A 22,816-nucleotide genomic window follows, 5' to 3' on the forward strand; every position below is an offset into this window, starting at 1 on the left:
TTTCCCTCGGGCTCAGGGCAAAACATTCCTGCTCCACTATTCTGTCTGGGTTTCATTTATTTCTAGAATTTTACTCTTCTCAGTCATGTCAAGGCAGATGTTTTCCATCAGCTGTCAATAGGGAAATTCTTGCTTTGACTTGACTGCTGTGACTGGGTTGTGGCCAGAAGTGGAACATATTTCAACCCTATAATCTTTAGGAAGCAGTTCAACAGCCAGTTTCCGCTTGAACAGTCTAAATGGCAAGGTGTGTTTTCGTTTCTTGTGTCAAAGCCCAAACATCATATCAGCAAGTTTCATCACATCACTGTCAAGGTGGTGGTTATTGCATTCTTAGATCATCAGCGATAAATGTGTTCCTTTAGTTTCTCTGTATGTGCTGTGCAGATTTATTTACTGTCACTGGGCTCCTCCCTGGTTCCTTGGATGTGTGTCAGTCTGATGCCTCTGAGGCAATAGATCGACATTTCACAATGGCTTACACACTTCTTTTCAAACCAAACAAGACTCTCAAGTTAAGTTTGAAGTCTTTTGGTTGCTCAACTTTATATATTGCAAAATGTAGCCTAATTGATAAGAGCTTGCTATCCATTTCAACTGCATTAATTAATGGTGTTTTTGGCCATAACAGTACAAAATGTGTATACTTTTTCACAAGTCCGTACATAAAAGGATAAGACTGTGATAGATACGACTGTCAACAAATCCCATGAAAAGACCAACAGCTAAAATGCAGTTGTCTGTCCATCAGTGCCTTCTGACTTCCCTATCCTGTCTCTCGCACTCTTCACTTCTTGCCTTGGGAAAACGTAGATCTTTAAACACTGGCTAAGTAATAAAGGGGCGGGGGGGGGGGGGCAGTGTTTTTTTTGTTTATTTTTTGCAAAAGCTGTGTAAATACAAAACTGAGTATATGGTGCATTTGTTGGATACTATTTTCAGTTGTGGATTCGGTGTACTAGGGAGTAGTTACTGCACTAGGATTGTGCATGTGGGACTGACTCAAACTACAATGCCCACATTTATTGTATTGAAGTAACATGTCACCCATCGCTGTTGTGTGTTCATTGATGGGTTTGTAATTGATTTTGTCTGTGGACACAGACACACAAAGGAATAAGTTGTATCAAGCTCTGGACACACATACAATACTTGATAGTACAAGTAGCATCATATTTTTTGTTGGTTTAGGGTTTTCATGGGATTTGTTGACAAAAACAGAATATCATGGCACCTATCCCTCAACTATCATATCATATATGGATGCATATATAGAGATCTATGGTGAATATATCACACATTGCAAGTAAAACAAGGACCTATATTGTGGTAAATGCAGATTTAGCTTTTATTCACCTTTACACCAAAAGAAAACATGACATGAAGTATTGACGGGATTGGATCTTTTATTCAAGGCTTGAGACAGTGAATGCATGTTGAAGTAAATGTTACAAAACTGTATTTAGGACAAGACTGCAGTTATCTTTGATACTGGCAAAGCATGACTTGGAAAACCATTTACTATGGTACTTGTTCTAACACCACTCATCTTTGTCAGTGTAAGCCATATATATATATATATGCAATATAATTTTTGCTAAACAGCTATATTTCATCAGTGCACACTGCAATATTTAGTTGAAGATCTGCATCTCTAACGTACTTCTTGTGATCTCACTGCACTGTCCAACAACAATTAATATTTTAAGGGACTGGTTTACTCAAAGTGTCATGTCAGGGTTTTACAATCAGTGGCGAACATCATGGCGGACGTCGTCCTCATCCTCTATTTCATCCTCTTCATATTCGCCCATCTCATCAGCGGTAGCATCCTGGTACTGCTGATACTCTGACACCAGGTCATTCATGTTGCTCTCAGCCTCAGTGAACTCCATCTCATCCATTCCCTCCCCAGTATACCAATGGAGGAAGGCCTTGCGGCGGAACATGGCAGTGAACTGCTCAGAGATCCTCCTGAACAGCTCCTGGATGGCTGTGCTGTTACCAATGAAGGTAGCGGACATCTTGAGGCCACGGGGAGGGATGTCGCAAACAGCGGTCTTGACATTGTTGGGAATCCACTCAACAAAGTAGCTGCTGTTCTTGTTCTGCACACTCAACATCTGCTCATCCACTTCCTTCATTGACATACGGCCACGGAAGATGGCTGCTACAGTGAGATAGCGTCCGTGACGAGGGTCACAGGCTGCCATCATGTTCTTGGCATCAAACATTTGCTGTGTGAGCTCGGGCACAGAGAGTGCGCGATACTGCTGACTGCCCCTGCTTGTGAGGGGTGCAAAGCCCGGCATGAAGAAATGCAAGCGGGGGAAGGGCACCATGTTGACAGCCAGCTTCCGTAGGTCAGCGTTTAGTTGGCCAGGGAAGCGGAGACAGGTGGTCACCCCACTCATGGTGGCTGATACCAGGTGGTTGAGGTCTCCGTACGTAGGTGTGGTCAGCTTCAGGGTGCGGAAGCAAATATCATACAGGGCCTCATTGTCGATGCTGAAGGTCTCATCTGTGTTTTCCACTAGCTGGTGGACAGAGAGAGTGGCGTTGTAGGGCTCCACTACGGTGTCAGACACCTTCGGGGAAGGCATGACGCTGAAGGTGTTCATGATACGGTCGGGGTACTCCTCGCGGATCTTGCTGATGAGCAGTGTACCCATTCCCGAACCTGTGCCTCCACCCAGGGAATGGGTGAGCTGGAAACCCTGGAGGCAGTCGCAGTTCTCTGACTCCTTCCTCACTACGTCCAGTACAGAGTCCACCAGCTCTGCTCCCTCGGTGTAGTGACCCTTGGCCCAGTTATTTCCTGCTCCACTTTGACCTGCATGATGCATGTAATGTTTAAAGACATATCGTGATAGATAAGTAATAGTACAGCTTTCTGCTAAGGTATAATCTATAGCAGGTTTAAGAGTTGTAGCCAATGTCTTTATTGATGGATGGATTATAAATCACCTAACTCACTGTTAAGTTCACTGTCTCTAAGTAAAGCCTCACAAAGGCACTATCATGGCTGTAGACTCTTAGTGTTTATAACCTGGAAACCTTAATGTTTTTCTTCTTCTTACTGCTAATCTATAAAGCATTAAAAAGCATTCATTAACCATTAATGAAGTCATTTGATACAAGATATTCAACATATTTAAAGTTAGAAACAGGTGCCCAGTACCTTAAGTTATTTATTATAAATGAGAAAATCTGAAAATGAAACATGCTTAGTTACTGGTAAATATGCATTATTTCTTTAGCTCTTTTAACTTATAAACATGCTAAATGACATTTCTGCTATGCTACAATTCTTTAGAGTCATCCTGTGGTGGGATTTATCGGCCCCATGTATCCTCACTTGTGTTCAGCACTGCAGCATCATCTCCTAGTAGATTTCTTTTTCGCTGAGTCACCACAAGAGCTGTCTCAGTCTGACACAGCTGCACATGGACAATGCATCACACTCCTGGCACATCGCTGAGAGGCAGCAGAAGCTTTGTGCTAGGAATATACAGTATCTTACAGTGCTCTCAGGTGAAACTAAACACGTCTTTACAGCAGCTGGTGACACACGAATATATTGTACGTATATGCAGTTGGTTCCAGACGAGTGGTGACGGCATGATTTATTGTCCACTCACCAAAGACAAAGTTGTCAGGCCTGAAGAGCTGTCCAAACGGGCCGGAGCGTACTGAATCCATGGTTCCTGGCTCCAGGTCGACCAGGATGGCACGTGGGACAAATTTGCTGCCTTTGAATGAAAAAGAGCAGAAGATCGAGGGATAGAGAGAGGTAATGGATGGAAGGGTGGGGTAAGATATCGACAGTCTCAGTGTGCATGATGTCTGAACATTTGTAGTGAACCGTGGTAAAAACGTTGAAGGTAGTAATTATGTACAGTGATCTAAAAAGATATTACAGAAGCACTGTTTGTCAATGTAATCTCTTAGGTAAATAGCCTTTTGTTTGAATGATACTACAGCCTGTCCCATTCATGGTGTCTTCTATTGTTACTTGCACTTTACTTTGCTCCACCCTCTTGGTCTGTAACCCTTCTCGCATGCAAACTGCTGCAGCATGCTGCACTACTTATTTTAGACCAGTGGGGCTGTCAAAATACTGTGCTCTGCAGAGCAGTACTCAGTACAGAGAGATTTAACCAAAGATGCCATCTTCCTCTACCCCATACCTCCTTTTCTGTCATCATCTTGCCTGCCTAAGACTTAATGTTGCCGATAACATCTGCCAGTCTGTTATCTTTTAGCGAGAAATTCATTAATGGTTTGCTCAGTCAATCCACATGCAATATTGACCCAACATGTGACACTGATGCCAGCATGCAGTATGGAAACAAATGATCAATAATGCCTGCTGCGAGGAAATAGGACAGGGAGAGACACTAATAGTGAATATGCTGTTCAGGCCTATGTGCACTTTCCTTGCAGGCCTTTCATTTATCCAACGCAGGCGGTGTTCGATCTTAATCCTGACCACGCACGGATTGAGATCTACGCCGACTCGTCCTTCTGATCAGGCCAAAGACTGAAGCTCTGAACACAGAGCTGTATGGTTACCGAACCTCACTGTTTGACCGTTCAATTTACAGCTGCTGTGACGAATGACACACGTTGCGCTTGGAATGACCTTCAACATGCCACGCCAAAAAAATCCGATGCTGAGATGAGACAAAGGCACAGTGAGCTTAGGGTCAGCTATAGAGAGACTGCAGATACCTGTACTCCCTATAGACAGGGACAGGGACAGGGAGAGAGACAGAGGGAGACAGAGAGAGAGAGACGTTTAGCAGATTCACTGTCCTCATTTTTCCCTGCACTCTTGGTGGGACCTACTTTCCTCTTGCAGTTAATTTAGTGACATTGGGAATACAAATGAGGTCTGTGCTGCATAAGGTCATGCAAGGATAATAAGCAATGGAAACAAAGCTTTAGTTAGTGGTAAAATATCCTGATGCAAATGTTATTAATTATTTAAAAATATATATATATTTTTTTACCTGATGCCTCATTGTAGTAGACATTTATCCTTTCCAGCTGCAGGTCACTGTCACCTTGATAACTACCGGTGGGATCGATGCCATGCTCGTCACTTATCACCTCCCAGAACTAAGATGGGGCAGACATACTCACATGAACTTCAACTGTTTGGGTCATTTCGCAACAAAACGTGGCGAGAAAACGAGTTAAAGCGCGTGCGTCAGGGCTTATTTTAGCAATTGCGCATCTGCTTGGTGAGAAAATGACACGCGGCAGCAGAGGGGGGCTCATCACTGCAGCCACTGCCACCGAACCGCACCCTGCACATGTATAAACAATTAATAATGTAGCTCAAACTTTGTCAAGAAAAAAGTCAGTTTCTGTACACCAAAAAAACACCAGCCAAACTAATCATCCAAATGACTCGAGTTTATATTCAAATAAGTGTCCCTGGAAAATGACATTCCACATTAAAATTACAATGACTCGGCTATTTCCCCTCTTTAAATGAAATGATAATATTTATACCTTCGCCCCAATCTGATTTCCACACTGTCCAGCCTGGATGTGCACGATTTCCCTCATGGTGCGCTGCGGATGCGGGCAGAGAGCGTCCTGTCTCGACTTCGCCGGTCTCAGTCTTCAGGCTGTTGCCGCTGTGTTTCTCAAAATCAGCACTTGCCTCATTTCTAGGGTGAGTGTTGAGCCGGCGAGATAGATAAACGTGCTGCTGGTCAGATGACGTTACACACAGCGCAGCATCCCAGTATCCCCGTCAGCCAATAGGAGAGCCCCGGTTTGATGCAGTGGACCAGAGGATCATGCCGCATCATCCCCCTGACATCACCCTGCCCCATGCAGGGGAAACGTTGCCTCTGTTCGCCAGACTGGAGATCAGGCAATTGTTTCCCTCGGCCAGGAAATATCAAACGTTATCACTTTAATGCTAAAAGCTGCAGTCCTACATGTGCTGAGTCAATCTGCCAGTGATTGCTTCATGTAACTGCTGAGCATGTGACAATAAAGTCTTTGAATGTTGAATCTTGACGTGTGAATACCGGGTGCAGGAGCAACTATGAGCTACCTGTCCAAAAAGGGCCTGTAGGTTCAAACTCCACCTTGAGAAATGTAATACAAAGGCATTTATTCAGGCAGAAATACAGAATTTTAACCCACTCAGATTGTCATGTTTTAGTTTGAATCGTGCAGATGTTCCTTTATGTTGAGAAAATTCTACAGCTAATTCGCCAGAAGACCCTCAGGGAAAATGTGGGTCTTCTACCCTGTCCCAGATTTGCTGATTTTCAGTTGGGACAATTTGATTGATTTGTTTTTGAATGATATGCAGCACTATAACAAACATATTAAAATTAGATTTTAACAAAAGCCCCCTCTACAAGACAGATATCCAAGAATGGGTTACAAAGCAGGAGCGATCTTGTGCAGGGCTCTTATTTTTTAGCCGTGCCAGTGACATGTCTCTAGGAAAGGCGATTTTGGTTGTATGGTCAGATCACCACTTTGATCCAGACTGAAATCAAAAACCTAAAGGACGGATTGCCATATATTGTTTTACAGACATCCATGGTCCCCAGATGATAAATCCTTATGACATTAGTGATCCCTGAACCTATTCTTGTGCCACAATGAGGACCACATTTCGGATTTGAAGCTAAATGTGTTAACAACCACCAAATGGATTGTCTTTATATTTGGTAGAGACATTTTCCCCTTAGAATGTATCACAATAACTTTCCCTTAACTTAGCTTCAGCTAAACTAGCGCCCCCGTCGGGGCAAATTTTTAATTTGTCCAAAATTGGTTTATGATCAAATTCGTTCAGAACTAATTGTGTTTAGAGTGTAGTAGCATTTCATAGCATGCTAACACGTCAAATTAAGATGGTTAACATTGTACTTAGTAAACACCTGCATGTAAGCTTTGTCATTATGAGCATGTGAGCATGCTGACTTTATGATCTATATCATAGTTATAAAATTTTATATAAAAATTATAGGTTATAAAATTAAGGACTCACTGATATCCATAGTTGATCAATAAATAGTGGTTTATTTTAACAACAGGTATGGCTTATATACAAGTGCATTATGTCTGTTAAAACAAAACAAAATGAAACCAAAACAACCGGAAATTATAAATGGTACAATCCATGGTTTTTACATTCATTCAAATCTCCCATCAAGAGATTCTGAGTTGCACAGTTAAAAGACGCAAAACCTGAAATGTGTACACTGGGGACTTCATGTCTCTGAGACTTATCTACCAAGTTCATAACTATTCACCAGTCCATGTTATGGTCTAGAATCCTTCATCTTATCAAAGCTGGCTGTCTCCACAAATTTACTATTTACAAAAGGTGTAACCCATTCTTTTTTTTTTTATTATTCTTTTTTTTTTTTTTGCTTTTCCACCCATCACTGTCTCCTAGTCTACCCTATCGCTGGTGCTAACTTTGATTTTGCTTTTACTGATTTTTACTGTAATTTTACTCCAAATATGGTCAAACCAAATGCTTACAGGTGTGATAGCTCCCATCAGTACTGTGAACTGGGAGTTGTGAAAATGGAAGCAACAGATCTCAGAGAAGACACTGGATGTATTGTGCTGTATTACTGTCTTTGCACTGGTGTTGCGTGTGGTTTTGGCGATACACAGTTCAATTTTTGCAATACGCACACTGAGACAGAGAGAGACCAACACTGACAGACAACGAGGAGTCAGAGTAATGTGAAGCTACTGACCACTGCAGTCAACCCACTCTCTACTGCAGATGCCAAGAATTCCTCTTTTAAATCCAGTGTCAACACCCTTTTTCCACAAAGTAGATTATATGTGGGTGTACTGCAAAAGATAACGTGTAACTAGTCGTATTAAAAATCCCACTCCATTTTCCCTTTTTTTTTTTTTTTCCTCCACTGTCAAGATGCCAATCTCCTCCATATGTGTCATCACATGATTGCAGGGCATTGTGCTTTGAGGCTTAGCAGCATGGCATACTAAAGCATAGACACTAAATGTTCATATGAATCTTTCACCAAATGGAAGTATGTTGTCTTGATGGTCTGTTAAAAGATCATCCGGAATCGATCAAAAATAGAGCTTTCATACTTTGATTCCAGCTGCATCTAAGAAAAACAACCGCAGGCAGGTTTGCTCCATCATTCAGGTACCGGTAGATATGTAACCTTCGTCAGTGCACTTTTGACTTGGATAAAAGCGAAGAGAATTCTGGTGAGTAAAGTACCTGTTTTGAGTGAATAACAGACCTCTGTCAAGTCTGCCGTTGTCTTAGACTCCTGAATGACATCTTAATAGATCACCAACATTCCCTGGATAAATGTAGCATGATATAGTGTGAGAGAGTTTTATCACATTTGAAATGACAAGACATCATTTAGTTGGCTCTTCAGTTTTACAGTAAAGTGTAATTATTATTATTGTTGTTGTTTATCATTATTGTTGTAAACAGTGGTTTGTCCATAATCACACATCTTATTCTTTCTCTGACAAATATAACAACCTCCAATGCATGAAGTATGTAACTACAATTGTCAAGTGACACATTATTAAGTCAAGTATAACGCTGTCCACAGATGGACACACACATGCTTTGGAAGAGAAAGTGCCTCCTTAAGCAAGAGCCTGTCAATCCAGGATATGAGTAAATTAATCCATCTATAATCAAGCATTTGACCTGTATTTTAAAATGTCGTTTTGACAAATGTACGAAATATTGCTTTTTTTTTTTTTTTTTTTTTTTTTTTGTTAGGTGTGCATGTGAATGTATAATCACATTGACACACATAAACTGTGTGAATGCCAGAACAAGATTTGGAAAACACACTGAAGGTTAGCAATGCTCTGACAGTTGGCAGTCACATTGAACATTTTGTCATCCATTGGTTTCATTTTAAAAATAACTTTTGTGTCTTTTGAAGGTTTGCTAGTATTGTTTTTCTGACACAATCACAATTATTGTCACGCCTTTTCCCAACTGCAAAGAATAAGGTGCCACCACCGTGAGGTGCCACAAATACTGTATGAATGAAGTATAGGTTTGTACAATAAGGGCACGTCATGGGAGATTATTCAAAATAATACTTTGAATTGGAAAAAAAGACTGAATCAAGCTCAACAACTAATTACGCATTTACTTACAATATCACATTTACAAATAAAAGCATTTGCATACCATAAATCTCTTTGACTGAAACGATTGCAAAAATAAAAAATTCTTCAGACTGACAAAATATGGGGCTTTCTTTTCTCCAATGTCGCTGTGATGAAAGCAATTTAACAATCTCAATCTCACCTCTCAATTCATCAAAAGGTGGAATAGCTTTCAGTCTTTTATCAATTTGATAAATAATTGAATTATTTTTGTGTATTTCTGAACTTTGGAAAAGGGTTCATCTGATTGACATTAATCCTCATACAGTCTATGGCAGGGGACTGCACTACACAGTATTTCCCCAAACAGGCAAATACTGTATTTCTACTAGTTTTTTGGCACTATGTCTACACTTAATTTTGGTCAGAGTAGTTTTTGGCGTTTTTATTTAGAAAATCACTCCAATTTGGATTTTTTTTTTTTTACTTCTGTAACGGCAAAAAATACTTACATGTAGTAACATTCAGATTTTTTTTTTGTCCACACAGGTAAGGCGATATTTAAATACAAATATGTTAGACAGACATTTCAATTGAGCAAAAGTACCAGTGATTTTTTTTTTTTTTGTTTGTTTGTTTGTTTTAAGCATCATTGCATTTCTTACCAGTCTCAGTGATTGTGGGTATAGTTGTAAGTCACCTTAAAATGACAGACAGCAATTTCCCATTCATTTACATCAAAGTAGTTTATAGGCTGGTGATTTCCAGTGACATTCAAAAAGAGCAGAAGATACTGTCACATTGTCACAAACCAGCCTCTGGCACTCTCTCATTCGCATGGTCTCATTTATTGGCTAAATGCAGGAAGGGGGGGGGGCATTGAGAAAGGTACAGCAGCTCTGTAAGACATGTCTACTCAGCTTCAGGTGGGGACAGTCTTCATTGAGTGCCTGAAGTCTGAGCTGGACAGTTCCTGCGTCCTTCTCAGTTATTCATGTGGCGTAGGCTGCTTCTTTATGCAGCCGTAAAGCTTCTTTTCCTGGCTGCAACACTGGATCATGACGACGCCACGCCACTGATAGTGTTGTTTTCTGTGCTGGCACTGTCCCTGATGGAAAGGACACCAGAGTCTATGGGGGAGGAGACGGTGAAGTCCATTAGAGGGAGGGGGGCTGCTTCTGTAGAGCCTGAATCCGTGATCGAAGTTGGTACTGAAGCTATGACAAGGGAAGCAGCTGAATCCTGCGCAGGCTGAACAATGTCTGTGAGAGTCAGAGTGGTTGATTCTGGAGTGGAGGTGTGCCCAATGTCTGTGACAGGGAGAATGGTAGGAATCAGTGCAGTGGTGTTGACAGTTTCTATGACAGGAGGAGTGGAGGAGTCCGCTGAGGGCAAATGACCTGAGTCAATGGGAGGAGGAGGAGTGGAGGAGTCCGCTGAGGGCAAATGGCCTGGGTCAATGGGAGGAGGAGGAGTGGATGAGGGGGAAACAGTGGCTGGACTAGGGGGAGTAGGGGAGGGAAGGGATGTATCGTTGACACAGGTAGAGGTAGAGTCTAACTGTGGCGGTTGGGAGTGTATAACAGGGGGTGTGGGGGACTCTCTAGTAGAGGGAGTAGATGTAGGCTCGTCTACTATTTCTAACTGGATGGGAATGTCAGAGTCTGCGCTGATGGGGGGTGGAGGGTCAGTGGAAATGTTGAAGTCTGTCATAGGAACAGGAGATGGGGTGGGGGATGGAGGGAGACTGTCATGCATAGATGGAGTAGGGGAGTCTGCTAAAGTGGCAGGAGTGTCCTCCAGTAAGGGTGGGTCAAATGTTGGGGTGATATTGTCGATGTCATTGGCCAGCGGGTCGGGGGATTCTAATGTGGAGCTAGGTGGTGGTTCGATGATGGGTGTGGTGCAGATCAATAAGGAAGCAGGCACAGTCTGGGGGACAGAGGAAGTAGAGGAGTCCACTGAAGGGGCAGGGGTATCAGCTGACTCTTTTGTAGGGGATGGACCAATGTCATTCATTTCAGGAACAACAGGATCCATCAGTGGATCAACAGAATCCAGAACTACTGCTAGTGGTTCTTCTGCATTGGCTAAAAGTGGGTCTGTGATGCATGGAGCTTTGTGTAAAGGAGTGGAAGACAGAAGATGCTCTTTACTGGCATGTACGATGCCATCTTTACCCAGGGCTGTGATGGGCGTCATGGATAAAGATGAAACCGAGTGACCGTTGGGGTCTTTAGGCTCAGGCTTGCCAGGGTGCACCTCCATAAACGTGGGAGCGGACATATCTCCGGCCAACGGAGCAGTCAAATCAACAGCTGAAGAGGCGGTGGAGTCCATGGTGGACACTACGGTGGTGGCTGCTTCGTGGAGTGGTGTGTCATGCACCCTGGTGTAGTCCCTGCTGCTCTCCGATTGGACCAGCAAGAGGCGCTGTTCTCCAGGCTTCCTCGGGGGAAGGAGAGGCTGGCGAGTGTAGCTCTCACCGTCAGCCAGGGTCTCAGGGAGGGGCTGGTAGCGCGTCTCGGGCAGCAGGAGAATGCAGATGATGCAGATGAGAGTGCAGCAGGCAAAGATAATGTGGTGAAGGAAATAGCCCTTCTGATTGTGCAGCTCCATGATGGGTGCAGTCAGCATGCCAAAGCCAGCGCTGGCCAGGACCAGGCCAAGACCACCACCCCTGCAATGAGATGGAAAATGTTGTCACATGGTAGGATTTAGAATTTTTCTGAAGACCTCCTGTAAACCATTCTAAGGGGAAGACAGTTCATTACAATTACAGTAAATCGTGTGTTGTACCAAAGAAGTGTCGCCTAAGCCATTCATAAGAAGGTAAGCTCTTATTTTTACATTCTTGGTGTATGACTGTTGACAAATCACTGCCATTTTATCAAACAGCGGCAGAGAGTGCTGCAGTACCACCAGACGCCCTCCTCTACATGCAGTCCAATTTAGCCGGCACGGTCGCCCAAACTCGCCACCAGAGGGCGCCGCCGCAGCACAGTCAGCAGAACAACACCCCTTACATAACCCTAGATAATAAGCATCCAGTGCTGTGTCATATATTCTCAGAGGGGATGGCTAATTTGTACAAGAAGTGGATTACATTTGACACTGAACTGAGAGTCTGTTGTTTCCAGCAGTTCGATAATTTCATACCCTCCTTTAACATGAGGTGGAGCAGCTAATCCACCTGCAGGAGCATGTGATGCGATGGAAACCAACCACTGCAACAACTGAATCATAAGCTAACCAGAGCAATATAACAGGCATGAAAATAGCATTTCAGATTTCACGATAGTTTGATTATTTTTCTCATCATTTTGAAATAAATTGGTGATTTTTTTGTTGATGTCATTTTACAAAACAAACTGCAGCAAACATGAGGACATTGTGCACTAATCACTGTGGTTTTTTTAATGACTAAGAACACAGCTGTTTTACTCCTCTCAAGCATGAAGGCATTTCGTTGTCCTCCTGCATCTGGTACAGTCCCAGCGTTTCAGTGGGCTTACCTGATCACAGTGGGTGTGATCTCAGCACAGAAGAAGATGCTCAAGTTGCTGACTGCGTGGGATGAGAACATGCCGATGATGGAGAAGGCAATGGAGAAGTTCTTATTCAGCGTACCTGAGCTATCTGCAGACAAAGCAGGAGAGACACACTTGGCAATTTGCACTCAATACCCTGTCTGCAAAAGGAAAAGAGAGCTACTTGTGTAAATAAGGGCTGTGGGGGGAAATATATGTTCTGCATTTAAGAGGTCCAAGTTATTTAAAAAAAGCACAACATAGTTTATTTTTATATTTAACAGTATTTTCAAAGATGTGTTTAAAGGATCATATTACAGGATTTCAGCATTAATAAAGAATTGTGCAATATTCAGCTTTAATAACTCATCTGTGCAATAATCAGCATTTTATATTTATATTCTATTATATTTTATTGTTATTCATTGTATGTATTCTCTAAATAACGAGTTTATTCTATGTCCTATATTTCTCTTGTGTTTCTCTGTATCAGAGCAACTGTAACACCTGAATTTGATAAATAAAGTATTTCTGGTTCTGATTCTGAACATTCAGAGAAGAGATAATGGATACCTGGAAATTCAAAAAGGTGAAAGTTAAGGTGATATGGAAGGAAAGAAGAGCCAAAACAATTTGAATTTTTCATAAGCAACTGCATACCTAATTGTAAAGTTTAACCACTACTATATATTCATGTTAAAATTTAAATACCACTACATTTATATAATTATATAAATCTTATATAAGAACCCATTATGGGAACCATCGATCTAAATAAAGACTGCATAAAGATTGATTTTAAAGAAAAATAGTTTAAAATGAGGTATTCGGTTGCTTAAAAAATTCAAATAACTGTGGCACATCTTTGCTTCCGTGGGATAACATATTGCATCACCCCGGTTGCAAAGAAAAATGTTGAAATACATACAGACATAGTCTGATTCTGCAAACAAATGTAGAATAACTGTGTGTCTATTATTCCTCCATCACGAGAGTTTCTGAAACGTGATCATATATGACCATAATGCAGGTCTTTTATAGCATTTTAGAATGAATCGTCACTATCCATTTCAAATCTTATGGTTTCCCAACACTAATGTTTATTTTTGTGAGATATTGAGAAAATTGCCTTGCATACAAAGAGCCCATTTAGACCAAAGATGGTTTGAATAGAGTTCTTTCTATGAATAAGACATGTTGAAGATGGCATAAAGAGGATCAGAGGAGACTGCTCTGTGATGAGCTCTTGCTTCCCACAGGGGGATTAGTGAGGAGAGAATGAAGAGATAAACATTAAGAACAGTGAAGGAAGGCCGGTTTTGAGATTCACAACAAAGAGGCTCACCCTCCTCAACACAAAGGGGATAAATAAGTGAAAAGCTAGCCATAATTACATCTAGGACTTCATTATGTGTATCTGCAGGGCTTGTATTCGCCTGATGAAATACTGCAGGATATCTGCATGCGGCACATTTTCTAAATCCTCATCAAGATAGTGCATCAACCAAGACAGTTCAATTCACATGTTGAAGAACGTGAACCTGATAAAAAAAAAAATGAAACAACTAAAACAGGAGTTGTTTCAAGTATTGATCAATCTATCTACCCAAGTGAAATAGAAGACTAAAGAAGAATAGAAATGAGCAGATGATCCTACCTATATTCAGATGGGTACTGTACTTCCCCAGCACTAGAGGGAAATAAAAGAGATCAACAGATATGTATCAGTGAGAGACACAATGCAGTAAAATCATCACATGCACTCAAATTCAACCACCAGTCAAACATTAGAAAAAATATGTCGAGCAAAGCTTGTCAACACACCATTACAACACAAACAACTTGAAATGGGAGGGTGAAACATGAGCATAACCTTGATGTGTTGACTCAGGTTAAACATTAAGTCTCGCTCATTTGTAACTGAATAAACTGACTTGTGTACTGTTTTGATCATCTGGAGCACTTTTTGGTACACATTGACTAAAACAGCAGTTTGTAATCATGTTTGAGTACTCTAAAGGTAACAAACCCCCGTACATGGTACACTCACCGCACTTCTAGTCTTAGCGTTTACAGCATGTTGTGCTGTCGACGCTCTTTTGGTCAAAATCTCTCAAATCTAGTCAGTTTTTGTAAAACCTGCACTTGTAAAAGCAAAAACGTTCATACTAAGGATTTGACATGTAGTACTATGAAAATGGCACATTTGGGTGATACTAGTAATTCATCGGATATAGACAAGCAAGACTGTTGACATTTTTACAATATCATCATATATCATTATATGGAAAATCAAATTGGCATTAAATGCTTATTCTATTACTTTTTAACTTGCCCAGAATCATTTACTTGGCCAGACGCAACAGGATATGATCATATCATCATAAAATGAGTGCACTAGAAGTAAGTAAACAACACTGATGACATTTTGTTCAGCCCTAACAGGACTTTGTCCGGTCATCTCTGCTATAATAGAACCTCCTCTCCGATTACAGCTTCATGAAAACTGTGTGCAAGACCTGCGACAGAACTGTTTCATGTTTTAATTTGATGGTTTAATAGGTAATAAAAATACTTGCATTTTTATTTTCGTCTTTGTTCTGTAATCTCATAGGATTTGTTAATAATTAGAAGAACATATAGCAAAGTACTGCCCTTATTTCATTTTTCAGTTCTTCTTTAACAGGCTTAACGTAACCGAGAACTTTTCAATAGTTGAAATTCTGTTTAGCGTTTCTTCAAAACTGAGTCCTGCCGGAGATACTTTAAGCCAATAAACATCATCCTACAAGAATGAGTAAGTGGACAAGTGTTCCTCATAAAGTACTCACAATTGAGCAACCCCAGCTGCAGCAGGGAAGCCAGGGCAGTGATGATCATAAACATCAGAAGGCCACCTCGCCGGCCCATCAGGCCCACCGCCGGACACAGCGCCATGCAGGACGCCACTGCAATGCCCGCCATGGTGTAATAGTCTGCATAGAAGTTATGGAACATGGTCGTCTCCTGAGCTTCAGGGTCCATCATGCTGCGGGCAAAGCAGTGGTGGATCCCATAGCCTGTCAGCCTGGGTAAAGGGCATACACAGGTCAAAGTGGTGAGAGAGGAGAGAACATATCAGAGAGTACAGTGGGCAACTAGTGAAAGCATGCACAGCGGGAGATAAACTGGTTGACACAACTTCTTGGGAGAAGATACAGAGAAAATAGATCCAAGCAAATCTAAAAGATGAAGAGGTTGGGAGGAGACGGAAGAGGAAACGGGACAGTTCAAGGTTTATCACATCTCTCATCTCAACTTGTCTCATATAAAAAAAAAAAAAAACTGCACACATGTAAACACTGACTTATTGACACACAAGCACACACCCAATAAGCAAACACAAAAACGCAAGCAAACACTCACACCCTCTCCCCCGGTTGGCTAATGTTTCATAAGGACACGGCTCATGTAAAATTTATGCTGACTTAGGGAGTGAGGGACACTGCGCGCTGAGGCACAGCTAAAGCTGGGTCTGCCTAGCTAGAGATGAGGTCTCAGATGGAGAGAAGAGGAGAGATCCCGACGGAGATGAAAAGAGAGAGCAGCACAAATATGGAAGGGCAAAAGCACTGAGGGCTCCTGATCAATGCTGTATCGAGTCTCCAGGTTAATAGTGGCATCCTGACTGCACAAAATGGCTGATTTGACTGGCATGCCTCGCCCTACACAGATATACAAGCACACACATGCATTTTCCTTTTCTCCCTGTTGGTTTTCAGATCCTCCCACATGCGTAACTTGACACATACATTTCCGAATGACGATGAGCACCAACACATAAGACAAACACTCACGAGTTGACGCAGAGCACGACGATATTCTTCCACAAGTTCCTCGTCCCGACCATTTTCACAATGCATGTCTTTTTGGGTTTCTTTTGAAGGGCTCTCTGCAATTCTGGACAGAAGCAAACAAGTTCATATTAGAGCCTGATCAATATCTGACTTTTGAATGTACATGGTGGCCATTTTGAATGGTCTAAGGTGCAATAGTCTTTCTTCGAAAAAAGTTTCTTTTGGACATGGAGACAGTGCGTGAAAGGATTCTATTATTTTTTGGTCTTTGTCATTCTTGTGTTGTAGCATCCCTAATTATTATTATTTCTGCATAGTATCTGTAAGATACTAAACTAAAAATAGTTTGTGAATCTATACGTCCCCCCACAATATATAATATAGTATAACATAATATACAATATATTTTATAAGTTATTGTGACTGCTATGCAAACGAGGAATGATTATATAAATCACATTGGTTGTTGTTTTTTAACTAAAATCTACAATATTTGTGCACATTTTATGACACTACTATAATACTTTTGATAATTACGCCTCAAATTTGGCTGAAGAAGCGCTGTGACAAAGGCATTTACTGAGGCAGGATATTCACAGTTGAACAATTAAGTTTTCTTAACTGTAAACATAAGATGACAACAAACTATGAGCAGTAAACCTACAAAATATCACAAAAATATTTGACTCGGGTATTACCATGTAGAAAAATAACAGTAAAACGCAGCCTTTAAAATGTATTTCCATATCTGCTAACATATAAACAGATCCCAATATACCTGTAATGAGGTGGTATCAGCCAATATTATCAGCCTGCTCCTATATGCATCAGGCCCTAGTTAATATCATCATGTCAAATGGAGGAAGGGGGGAAGGCAAAAGAAAGTTTGACAGCTTCTCTAAAGAGTGAAACAAGGACGCCCCCTGATATATTGCAACCACAGAAAACACATGTATTTTTAATGAGCACATTTCAACCCACGCGACTGATCTCCCGCTGACTTGTGAGACAGGTATGTCAATGCTCACGGAGGAACGGGTACAGTTCCATAGAAGGCAACACCCATGAGGCACAACAGTGGTGAGACATAGCACATGTGGATGTTTTGGTATCAGACTGCGGGTTACCACAGTGATACACCTCTGCTTTGTGGTGCTGGATGTTCGTGTTGACTCAGCCATGTGATGGCATTCTACACCACCGCCTCAAGGTTACCTCTGGCTGCATCACTCTGGCTTTCCGGTGAATTCCCTAGCCCAGCCACAGACCTCTGAGTAAGACTATCTCTACTGAGATGAACTGTATGCAAATGATCCGCTTGCTTTCCAAACATGACCTCATCAGTAGTTACACAGGCTTCTGTTAAGTCTCAGCGCTTGAAAAAGTTCCTCCTCACACTGCTGTGGCGACAGTAAGTAGATTCAGTGCCCAATATTGTATTTAGTGCTGAGCAGTTTAAAATAGGATATATTACTGAAAGGGCTGGGGACAGCCAGATACTATAAGACAAGAGTGGATAAATTAATGTCCGTGGCACTGTACTTTTCTCAGTGCTGCATCAGCACACAGTCTCTGAGTTTTAAAAAGGTGCAGTCAATTTCACACCGAGTGGTTCCTCTTCGAGGCTTTTCCCAGCAGCGGCAGTGGTTTTTAAAAATGTATTGATAACTACAGTAATCAGCAGCAGGGCAAAAATGGAAAAAAGTATAGCACGGTTAACAGCACTGATAAAACTTAATAAAAATCTGCTATGATTTTTAACAAGAACACATGTTCCATGTGCACTTTGCCTCTGGCTGCTCTTGTGAGTACAGACATTAAAAGTTCACCCCGGGTCAAAGTGCCTGACCTGCGTCCATCTGTCGTCTGTACACCAGCATGTCAGCTCATGTCCACCAGTCCAGGCTATAATGAAATTAATGAACGCTGGAGAGTGTGTCGTAATGTAATGCTCAACACCCACTGCTACCTCTGGAGTAGTCTGTTACTATGGTAACCAGACAGGAAAGTGATATAACCTTGTCAATGTGGCTTATTTAAGAAAGCACAGTAGTGGATCATATAACACACTTCGCGTGTCAAAAAAGAAGAAGAACTAAAAGCTTGGAAGCAACATATAAACACACAATGATACTTAAGGACAAAAATGTACATAGTAATCGTAATGTTAAAAAAAATAGCCTTTTAATGTTGATTGCTTTAGGAATAGTGTCAATGTATTTGTTACCTGTGAGGATATTATCAGTGTCAAGCTCCATATTCACTCGGTTTTTCGTTGCTATATGTCCCATGATCCACTTGGAGCGGCAGTACTGCTGAGTGGCCAGCAGCCAACGCAGTGACTCAGGGAAGATCCTGTCAAAAAGGCAGGGGATGTCCTTATTAATAAGACATGAAAAATGCATCAAAACAAAATCAATCAGCCAGTTAATTTGAATTAAATGGCTGTTTTTATCCAGTGTGCCATTTTAAAACATTTCATATTAAATGCAGAAAAGCTAAGATTCTAAATTGCGCCCTGAACGGGGAATCAGTGTATTCCAGCTCCGAACACAAACACACACATATCATTTACAGGTGGAAGGTTTCAAATTAACCTAACCAGATGTCTTTACGGTGGGAACAACAATTAAACACATGACAGCCAGCCATCGTTATCCCTGCTGTCATTTGTTATGCTCTATTATCTGGTAGTAGTACTGCGTTCATTCATGCGTTCGTTCATGTGTGCGTTCATTTGACAGTCTATCTAGACAGTCAGCAAAAGCAAAGCCATTATTTGGTCGAATTTCTCTGGGACGGATGTGAAGTGCAGGATTCATGATTCCCGATTCATACGCTTGTGTGGTTTTAAGCCGTTTTTCCAAATCAGCAAACTCAGATCAACTGCGGCGTTGAACCCTTCAGCCCAATCAGCTGTATTTATATGTGCAGAGTTACTTAATAAGTAATGAATCCAATTTGTGCCCATATATACAGCTATGTGGACAGCTCAATTACATGTGTAGGAAAAGACTACAGTTTTGACTAGTTTGCCAGTAAAAGCTTGTCCTGCACCTTGATGTCCAATCCAGTGTATCATTCATGTCACATAATTCATGCCAGGAGTTCCCAGTCCTGCCCTGTGTCATCGTGGGAATCCCCATCAATTCCGCTCTCTTTGTCATGCTCTGATTGAAGTGCATTTCATCACCTGTATTGGTGTTTGATGAGATCAGTGCTTTGAAGTACTTTTGAATGTTTCTGAGTGGAAACCCCCTCTGTTCTGAAGCTGCACTGTTGAGGAAAGCCAAGGTCTTTGATAGTCTGTGATAAAATCTATATTCCTGGTTTTTACTTGTGCTGGCTTTGTACACATCAGCAGTGCTGTGGAACACTGTGCATCATGGCAAAATAAATGGAAGTGAGTACACACAGTGTTTATTGCCTGAGCTCTCACAGCACTCATGATAAAGGTTACTGCAAATAAGGTAATGAAAATGTATTACTTTTAATTCAACTGGGAATTTACTGATGAAAAACGTCCTTGGAGGCAATTCTTTCACCACTTCTTTGTTTAAACCAAGTGAATCTGCAAAGCACCTTTGTCTTAACAAGGTTTTATTTAGACTACAAAAACAACAGTTGCTTCGAATCTAACACATGTTGAATTTCATTGCAGATGGCACGACATATTTAGCCAGTAGAATTATCTTGTGTAGAATTCAAGCTGAAAAACACCTTTGAAACTTCAACAGAATAACAAATACAAAACATGGGAAGGTGCCAAAGTGCAGCAGATGCTTGGGTCTCTTCTTTACCAGATGTAGGTCAGCATCAGTAGGAGGGGGCAGATGATGACAGCTTGGAGAACCTGCCAGTCCCGGCATAGGTATGCCACCCCAGGCATCAACAGCTGACCACCCAACACCACAAAATTGGCCACCATGGTCATGGAGAAACGCCATCCTGGCAGGCACAGCTCAATCCCTGAGAATAAAGAGGAGAGACAAAAGAAAAAGCGCATGTATTATTAGGTTTTCTACAACAGATAAAGAGACAAGTACATTTACATGTTTTCACACTTAGTCTAGTTGTAACATAACTGTTTACTAAGAGGAGATTCATGCATCATTAAATTAAAACAGGTTGCACCATATTACATGGTATAGTAGTTGATGCTTTCCACTAATTCTAAACTGCATGAATACTACTAAATCTGAAACACATTTTTCCATGGATGCATATACTGAATAAAACAAACTAATACATACATTTCCAGAGCATTAGGCATGAAGTTTAGCTACTCTTCATATATTGTTTGCCCCCTGTACTCTTTGGATATCATGCTGCAGGACAGCACGCGGTGCTACAGTGACCTCCAGTTCACATAGCTTATTGCTTTTGATTGGGCCGTGCTATTGCACTTTCCTTGCAAAAATATTTAGACTTTACTAAAGTATTTGTGAAGGTATTTCCAAAGTTTAGCTATTTCGTAAGAGAAGGTATTTATGAATGGTGCAAACCCATTTAGTGCATCACTTTTGAAAGTGATTGTTACTGAGAATTAACACATAAACTTGGTAACAATTTCAGAAAAAGGTTATGCAATCCAGTGAAAACAGGCCAGAGTTGAATCAGCCATCAAAACAGAACACCAGCAATGACAAGGTGAGGCAGACAGGCCAGAACATGGATCCTGACAGCAATGCTGATCCTCATGAACAGAGGTTTACGTAGTTCTGATGTAACAAAGACACAACCCCCAGGCCATCGTACCTCATGACACTTGATGAACTAAACCAGTGACAGCCCAGTTAAAAGAACATAGAGGAAATGTGTGTGAATTAGTGCTGAAATATTAATACAACACAATTAACAATTGTTAATTATTGTTTATGTCACTTAACCAGTAACAATGCCAAACATACGCTGGTTCCAGCTTCTGAAATATGAGGATTTCCTGCTTTTCTGTTTTACAACACAAGTGATCACTTTTAGAGCTATAGTGCATGTCAGATTGTGGGACATTAAATAAAGCCAATAAACCACCGTGTACAGTTGTTGTTCAGAGACAGTAGACATACCAAGACAGTAGGCTGTTGTGAGAGTGAACTAACTAGAAAAGGTTCCTTGTACTCAATTCTCCTCTATCAGAATGGCACTGATTCATTCAGCCATTAGCATGCACGCCACACTGGCAGCCAGTAACCACAGACAGTCCGGCCCTTTAGTTACCGCAGTGTAGAGGACGGCTTCACATCAAACCTTAGAAAGTGAACAGTACTGTAATACTGCTATTCTCATACTACCCAAATCTTTTGTCCTGCTTCATTCATCCCTTTTTGTTATACATCACTATTTTTTTCTAATGGGTCTTTTTTACTGCACAGGAATGTGAACAGTCTCCAGATGGGCCTTTCAAGGTGACAAGGCCAGCATAATACAGTGGGTGTCAGCGGCCCCGCTTCATTCCAGTGGAAAAGACCGGAATTTCAATTAGGACTTGCCCCCTTCTGAGGACATGAATAATGCTCTCTGTTCACAGACACTATCGCAGCTGGAATGACAAAGCCAATGAGCTGAGAGCAGGGCGATGGGTGCAAGACCTGCTGGGTTTGAACCAACTAACCTCCAGATCCCTTCTCTGTGCGCTGCTGGGAGAAAAGTAACGCTTCGCTGGTTATGGACTGCATGGGATTTGAATTCTTCAGTTATGTATAAGGCGTCATGTGCACTGAACAGGCCACTGCATTGTGACTGTAAAAGTACATCCTGTGGCGAGCTGTGGAAAAGCGCGCACACATACAGACACATATATGACGGCACAAACTCTATTATTAATGTGAGGTTGTGTGAATATATAAAATATGGCACATGTTCTGTAGATGGAGCTACAGAATGAGACCCAGAGTTTGTGGAAAGGAAAGGAGGCCTGAGCTCCTTACTCCTGCTGACCCTAATCCTCCACAACCCACTAGATCAGCACTCCCACAATGCCCTGCTGCACCCTGTGTTCTACTGACATAAATCTACCAACTAACCGATCTGCTGTCACATACAAGCAACTTACCAAAAGGTGTGAAAATGGGGATCTCTGTGGTGTTAAAACACGTGGGACACACAAACTCTTAAAAATAGACATATCCATATTGGATATTGCATTGGGATGCATACTGTACACAATGGAAGTGGAAATGACATCATCAATGATCACGCCAATAGCCAATTAATAAAGATGATAATCCCTAAAGAAGCTTTGGCTGGTTTGCTGACTTTGGCAAAACAAGAATGTGAATCACACTCCCTGGTACACGCCACTGTTGCTCACAAGCCTTCTGTCAA

The 22,816-nt window shown here is 41.5% G+C and overlaps 2 protein-coding genes across 6 annotated transcripts in view; both read right to left on the reverse strand.

The window, feature by feature from the left end:
- Window positions 1-1,636: 1,636 nt before the first annotated feature.
- Window positions 1,637-8,366, reverse strand: LOC139214881 (tubulin beta-2A chain). 5 transcript variants are annotated; one of them, XM_070845824.1, is made up of 5 exons: window positions 5,524-5,581; window positions 5,016-5,124; window positions 4,191-4,193; window positions 3,642-3,752; window positions 1,637-2,833 (listed from the first exon to the last, which is right to left on the reverse strand). In XM_070845824.1, the coding sequence occupies exons 1-5, from the start codon at window positions 5,578-5,580 to the stop codon at window positions 1,749-1,751; spliced, it is 1,365 nt and encodes a 454-aa protein (XP_070701925.1). In that variant the 5' UTR covers window position 5,581; the 3' UTR covers window positions 1,637-1,748. The 5 variants fall into 5 exon arrangements, with proteins under 5 accessions (XP_070701925.1, XP_070701924.1, XP_070701927.1 ...); XM_070845823.1 differs by lacking the exon at window positions 4,191-4,193 and adding an exon at window positions 4,735-4,743; XM_070845826.1 differs by lacking the exons at window positions 4,191-4,193; window positions 5,524-5,581 and adding an exon at window positions 8,337-8,366.
- LOC139214880 (solute carrier family 22 member 23-like) overlaps window positions 7,069-22,816 on the reverse strand; it is a 35,668-nt gene continuing 19,920 nt past the window's right edge. The window contains exons 5-11 of the mRNA XM_070845820.1: window positions 20,293-20,461; window positions 18,720-18,847; window positions 16,493-16,595; window positions 15,488-15,723; window positions 14,314-14,346; window positions 12,642-12,765; window positions 7,069-11,806 (exon numbers count right to left, since the gene is read on the reverse strand). Of these exons, the coding sequence (XP_070701921.1) occupies window positions 10,183-11,806; window positions 12,642-12,765; window positions 14,314-14,346; window positions 15,488-15,723; window positions 16,493-16,595; window positions 18,720-18,847; window positions 20,293-20,461 (2,417 nt within the window). The 3' untranslated portion in view covers window positions 7,069-10,182. The remainder of the gene's footprint in view (window positions 11,807-12,641; window positions 12,766-14,313; window positions 14,347-15,487; window positions 15,724-16,492; window positions 16,596-18,719; window positions 18,848-20,292; window positions 20,462-22,816) is intronic.

The sequence above is a fragment of the Pempheris klunzingeri genome, chromosome 15 (assembly GCF_042242105.1).
Source record: "Pempheris klunzingeri isolate RE-2024b chromosome 15, fPemKlu1.hap1, whole genome shotgun sequence".
NCBI lineage: Eukaryota > Metazoa > Chordata > Actinopteri > Acropomatiformes > Pempheridae > Pempheris > Pempheris klunzingeri.

Bases quoted from the DNA above. Each gene is read 5' to 3' on its own strand.
- LOC139214881 (XM_070845823.1), bottom strand. From the start codon at position 5,580: ATGAGGGAAATCGTGCACATCCAGGCTGGACAGTGTGGAAATCAGATT. The intron at 5,125-5,523 runs GTATAAATATTA...GCCCCATCTTAG, and splicing joins GAAATCAGATTGGGGCGAAG to TTCTGGGAGGTGATAAGTGA. The intron at 2,834-3,641 runs GTGAGTGGACAA...TGCATCATGCAG, and splicing joins GCCTGACAACTTTGTCTTTG to GTCAAAGTGGAGCAGGAAAT.